Source organism: Alternaria atra, assembly GCF_907166805.1.
Source record: "Alternaria atra isolate CS162 genome assembly, contig: 14, whole genome shotgun sequence".
Taxonomy (NCBI): Eukaryota; Fungi; Ascomycota; class Dothideomycetes; order Pleosporales; family Pleosporaceae; genus Alternaria; species Alternaria atra.
In genome coordinates, this window is record NW_025091311.1 from 95,250 (window position 1) to 101,249 (window position 6,000).

The 6,000-nt window shown below is 51.3% G+C and overlaps 1 protein-coding gene across 1 annotated transcript; it reads left to right on the forward strand.

The window, feature by feature from the left end:
• Positions 1-3,821: 3,821 nt before the first annotated feature.
• On the forward strand, positions 3,822-4,829 carry ALTATR162_LOCUS57 (uncharacterized protein; the record flags this gene model as incomplete). Its single annotated transcript, XM_043307650.1, has 2 exons — positions 3,822-4,218; positions 4,465-4,829. 2 exons carry the CDS (start codon positions 3,822-3,824, stop codon positions 4,827-4,829), a joined length of 762 nt encoding a protein of 253 aa, XP_043163585.1.
• Between the last annotated feature and the right edge of the window lie 1,171 nt (positions 4,830-6,000).

The window sequence follows — 6,000 nt, forward strand, 5'->3', positions numbered from 1 at the left end:
CTGTGCATCGAAGGAGCCCCAAGACACGACCTAGCACACATCGCTGCATGCACATCATGCTGCAACCAGAAGAAGGCGACAAGAGCAGCTCCTCCAATAGGGTTCCATCAGCCCACAAAGCCACAGCTGCACAGCTTACCGCGATCAACGATATGTCTTCGTGCCATCCTCCTGCATACTATAGTTTCACTTCGTATACGCGATACCTAGTCTCCACATGGTCTGCCAGTTCGATGTGGAAGCACATCAGAACGAGGGTAGGTCATACATGCCCCAGGGGATACCTAGGCGACAGGGTCATCCGATATGAGCTCGGATATCGGATTGCGTTGGCATGAGCAATGAGCCTACTGGTTCATAGTGCGAAGCCATCCCTGAGCCAGCAAGACGAGGCAACATCTTCTTTGTCAATGCGTACAGACCAACTTGGCAGGTGCATTTGCAAAGTCACTAATGCTACAGTCTCATCACACGGCTGTCCCCGTCGGACTACAACTATACAGATGGTATGGAGCCATCCCTCCTACACAAAAACAAATCATTAGATCTATGTGATGGGAGACAAAAATGCCAAGGAGGGATGGTTATGAAAAGAATCGGGACGTACAAGGACCATTGTATTCTTCCGTTACTAGGCGTTGCATCGAACAAGCTCGGCAGCGAAGGATATCTCACAAAGTACAACGCTCGTATCTGCGTGCGCTGCGACCTTTGGGCTACCGCTGAAGACACTGACTCCGCTGCGCGGACATCGTACGTGTGCTTAGCGTTCGTTGCAATTACTGCATCTTCGACTTGGAAATCCCGAAACAGCACGCAGTCAATGTCTCTACGGATGCGTAGCTCACGACACCTGTCTGTGGCACGCATGGAAAGGCTGCTTCGACTAGAATCTTTCTGTGGAAGCTAAATCGAGCACTAGACTCACTTGGGCAACCTCCACTAATCTGATACAAAGTCGTAACTAAAACCTCAGATTCGAACTTTACCTGGTTAGCGATGCGATTTGCTGATGAAAAGGCAATGAGCTTTCCGTGTCTTGGTACGTCGCGAAGCGGCTTGTTCTTGACCTGTAGCGCTTCTACTCTCTCTAGCAGCTCTTTGGTGCGTTCTTTGGCACCGTCCTCGACTAAAGCTTCCCATAAACTCACCAGCTGCTTCGGTATATCACTGCCGCTACTGTCTCTAAGTTCTGAGTCGTGATCTTGTCGCGAAGTGCGGTTGTTGAAGCGCTTTAGTACAGGCTCCGCATACATCGGCCACACGCCTGTAGCTTGAAAACTCTTCCTTATCGTCTCCGGCTTTATCGCAGAGCTCCACGCCGCCTAGAAGTTTGTAAAGAAAGCTCGCTTCGCGCCTATCGTGTGTCCTTGCAATTGGTGGAGCTTGTGGTTGAGCCCTGTGGTGTAGTACCTCACGAGCGGCGAGAACAGCACCACGTCGAGCGGCTGATGGCTGTGAGTTGAGTGCGGGGGAAAGATGGCAAGCAGAATTCGATTGGCGTCGCATAAATCCAGGAAATCGGCGGTAACGTGGCTGCCGTGGCCGTCAAGGATCAGAAGGCGCCATCGTCGACGCGCTTTGGCTTTAGTATAGCGGTTGAACACCTGTTCGAGCCAGGCAAGCCCAAGATCATTGTTTGACTAGCCTGTAGGCGAGTTGGAGAAGAAAACCTGATGTTTTCAGACCTCTACGTCGTCAACCCAGCTCGATTGAATCCCAGAGGATCCCTGGTAGATAAGGGCGGTCGGCAGTGCCTCTCCAGAAGCGCATACGCAAGCAATAAGCGTTACCCATTGTCTGTTGCCATCTTTGATCGCTTCAGTACGCTTTTTCAACTGCCAAATTGTCTTACTGAAGACTCGTTTTGAGCGTGAGGAGATGCCGACGAAGAAACCCTTCTCATCCATATTGTACGTGTTGCGCTCGTCAAGCTCGTACTCGCGCATCTTAGAGTGGAGTAAATTAAAGCATGCCTCATACTTTTCTCTACTATCAGCCTCATGGCGCTGACGATCGATACCAGCGCTCCATTTGGTGGTGAGCTGGTCAGCGTGGCGGTTCAGAAACCGAGTAACCCAGCTTTTAGAAACCTCCCACATCGCAATCGCGCTGGCGAAATTTGCTACTATCTCTCGCGTCGGTGGCAAGCCTCGTTTTGTGCATTTTTCTATGTATCGTACTAGTTCTGACTCCTGTTGTGGGCTGAGTAGTTGCTGACGCTTTGCCTTGGTTGCACTGGTGCGCTGCTGCCCTTGGTGCCTCCGCGACAACTTCGTTCGATCAACACCGAATTCTTTTCGCAACTTCGCCGTACGAGAATTTATCTCCTGGTTCTTGCGATTCGATATCTTCAATCGCTTCTTGAATCGGGTCCATGGTGGTGGAGTCATGACGCGTTGAAGTTGGGACGATCTCAATGTTATGGTGGCTCGTCACGCGCACGGGCACGGTAGTAGTCCATACCAGCAGAGGTTCCCATTGCACTAGGTTTGTATGGCGCTGTCGAATTCATTTAGAGACAAGTCACCTGCTCGCCAAGGTTCCATGCCGTGCACACCCGTTTCCTCAGGCATCTTTAAGCATGTGCGCGTAAATGTTGACACCAAAAGAATCGCTTTGGACAATATCCAAGACTCTTGTGCCTGCCGCGGCTGAAAACTATCGCGAAATTAAACACGGTCTGCGACTAGCCATTCAGCCAGTCGAGTTCGGCAGCAGAACGACCAGAATGTGCCAGGGCTAGCGCTGTAGCTCTTTGGATATGATACTTCCGATGGAGTGTGTATGAATGGGGCCAAAGTCAGTTATTGGCAATTTTATGGGTGGGAAAATTGTGGCGAGAGCGGCGCGGGGAAGTGGGCGACGATCCGTTGACTCGTGTGAAGAAACCAATTTCCGTGCCCGATCATCCTCCAGCCTTACTGGATGGACGATCCGGAACGTGCGGCGCAGCTTGACGGGACTTCCCGGGCTCCTGGGTTTTAGCTATCTGACCGTCGATCATCGTCCACTATTTCTCGCACGCTGCTGCAGGAAGAGACGTTGCAGAAATCTCGCAGAGCTTCCATAATGCCAGCTCGCACATAACTCCATCTCAAATTGCGACAAAGGTGCCTTTCAATCATGTTCCAGCCAAGCTTCTCGTGTAAGCAGGGCATACTCTGATCGTTGAGTCTAAATATTGCAGAGAAAGCTTCGTGACCCCATTGATTGGCAGTTCAGGCCACAGGAGGCTGTATGTGCGCACCCAGCCGCAAATCGAAGCTGTATAGAGGAGCAAAGGCATGACGTTAAATTGAAACGGTCAGCTCAATGCCACCATTTTGCGACACTCTCTCCCAACGGACCCTTTATCTGTGACTGCTCTCTCGCCTGCCGTGTCTTTCTCTTCATACATGGGCAAACCGGTTAACCGGTTACGTTGACCGACCGAAATGACCAATCGGATCAATTTATACATGGGCAAAATGATCGGTCGTTCTGGTCGGTCTACATTTTCAACTGGTCTGATTGGTTGGACCGGTCAAATCGGTCAGTTGTTTCGGTCGGTGAGCCAAACCGGTTAACCGGTTTGCCCATGTATGTTTCTCTTCAATCCCCCAGCCGTTCCTACTCAACTCCGACACTATGGCGGGCGAGTCAGGGCCCGTACATCTATCATTACCTAGGGCGATGACGATAGCTGCCATTTTGGCATGTCCGTCTCTAACTCGATCGAAATCCTCTTCTTCATATTCCGCCGGTTCAAACACCGCAAAGGGCTGTATTTCTGGAGTATGCTTATCGCATGCATCGGTATCCCCGTCTATGCGATCGCTATGCTAGTACGCATGTTCGGCCTGGTGTCGAACGTGGCCATGTCTTTCGCTGTTGTCCTGGGTTGGTGGGCCATGGTGACCGGCCATGCCGTTGTGCTTTACTCGCGACTACATCTGGTTAGCGACCGGAAAAAGACGCGCCGCGTGCTAATCATGATCGTCACCAACTTCATCGTCCTCCATCTACCTGTGTCGGCATTGTATCTCGCCATCAATGTCCGCTCCTTCAATTCACTCACCAACGTCTTCAAAATCTACGAAAAGATCCAACTCGCCGGCTTCTCCGTCCAGGAGTGCATCATCGCCGGTATTTATATCTGGGAGGCCTCCCGCACTCTCAACCACGTTCTCAAATTCAGGGAGCCGCAAGGGAAAAATGATTCGGCACCTGGTTCTTGTCAACATCCTCGTTGTCGCACTGGACGCCAGTCTTCTCGTCATCAGGTTGGAGCGCATTCATAGCACGCGCAAGGGCGACGACTGGGAGCCTTTGGATTTCCATCGTGGCTGGCCACGCCCTGCACCCATGCTGCCAGATCTGAAACATGACTTATGGGCTGGTTAATATTCTAAAGGCTGCATTTGAATTTCTATTGGTCTGACTTACTCTACCCCTACCTTCTCTGCTGTGATGTTGCGCCAGGTAACCAAAACCTTCCTGGCATCCAGCAAGAAAACGTTACTGCGGTACGATTGGACGCCAAACTTGTTCCCAAGGTCCGCGACATTAATGCCGAATCTAAACTCGTTGACTTCGTCCTCATCGCCATCAGCCAAGTGCTTGCAGATACGAGAAACAGGATCACCAGCATCACCAGCATCAGCCACACTACCTACGAAGGCGTTCGCCTCTGGCCAATATGTATCTCTATCGAGACCAAGACTCTTGACGGCAAAGTATCTACCGCTCTTGTTCAGCTCTCCTTATGGGCAACAACGCGCTTCAACCGTCTGCGTACCCTCTTACCTCCTTCACAACACCTAGATTGCGAAGGAGAAAATTTGTGACCCAGAGACGGCCGAGAGGCTGGTGATCGCCATTCATGCGCAGGATCCGGGGTACCATCGCACGAACATGGCCATGAGATGGAAGCTGAGCGCCGGTATCCTCATCAATAATCCAATCGACAAGAAAATCCTCTTGCTTCGGAGTCAACCGCTGCTGGTTCTGGTGAGCCATCGCGTAGGCTTGGTGGTGACCAGCGCGTCATGCGCGCAGCGTCGATTCTTAGATGCTGTACACTCTAGAAGCTTTTCGCTGGCTTGAAAAAACTCCAGATCCAAGATCAGCAATAACATATTGTATCGCAGCCTCGCGAGCGTCCATTATGGGTGGTAGTGGTGATAGCGAGCTTCAAAGACCGTAATCGCGACGTTGGTGGGGTGCGCAGGAAGTATACGGGCTAGCTTAGCCCTAACCTTATCATGAACGTCCGCACCGGATTGCATTGCGAAAAGATACAAGGGCCGTTGTCGATGACAAGACGGCATGCAGCCTGATATAGTGTAGTATCTTACCAAGCAAAGCTACTATTAGATCTCTGCTCTACCTTACCCAACGCTTATAAGCATCGACGATCTAAACTCTTCAGCACCTTCAGAGATCAAACTGAAGCGCGTTACTACACCCCTAATGATTGCAGTGCTCATGCAAAGAACCATTCGTTGTACAGCCGTGCGACAGCCGTATCCCCGAAATATGCAGACTCTTTCCATCTTTGTACGTGCTTGCAATGAAGGGTCTCTTCCAGTATCACTCACTCCGCCTGCCGAAGCCTAGACTCGAATCTTAGTATTCTGTACTATGCCAGTTTGTCGTAGTCTCCTGCAGGTATTGCGCGCACGCTCAAGGTACCGAATCTGCACGCGTGCCGCCCGCCACCTAAGCCCCTGTTCCGCACGCAGATTTATGGAGCATTGCATCCGATCTTAGCTAAAGGCAGGGGCGAGTGCGGCAAGTGGGGACTGAAGCATTCCCGCGGCCCATCTAGACACCAGATAAAATAATAGTCTCCGCTGCTACCTATCTCAACATCCGAACCGCTTGCGTCGAGTAAAACGATATAATCACGCCAAGATAATGGATCTCTTCAAGCCCTGTGATCGCTTGGTCAACCTGCCTTCGTGTCTCGATGTTACTTCAACATGCTCTAAACTCGCGCATCTACGCCACCGCCCT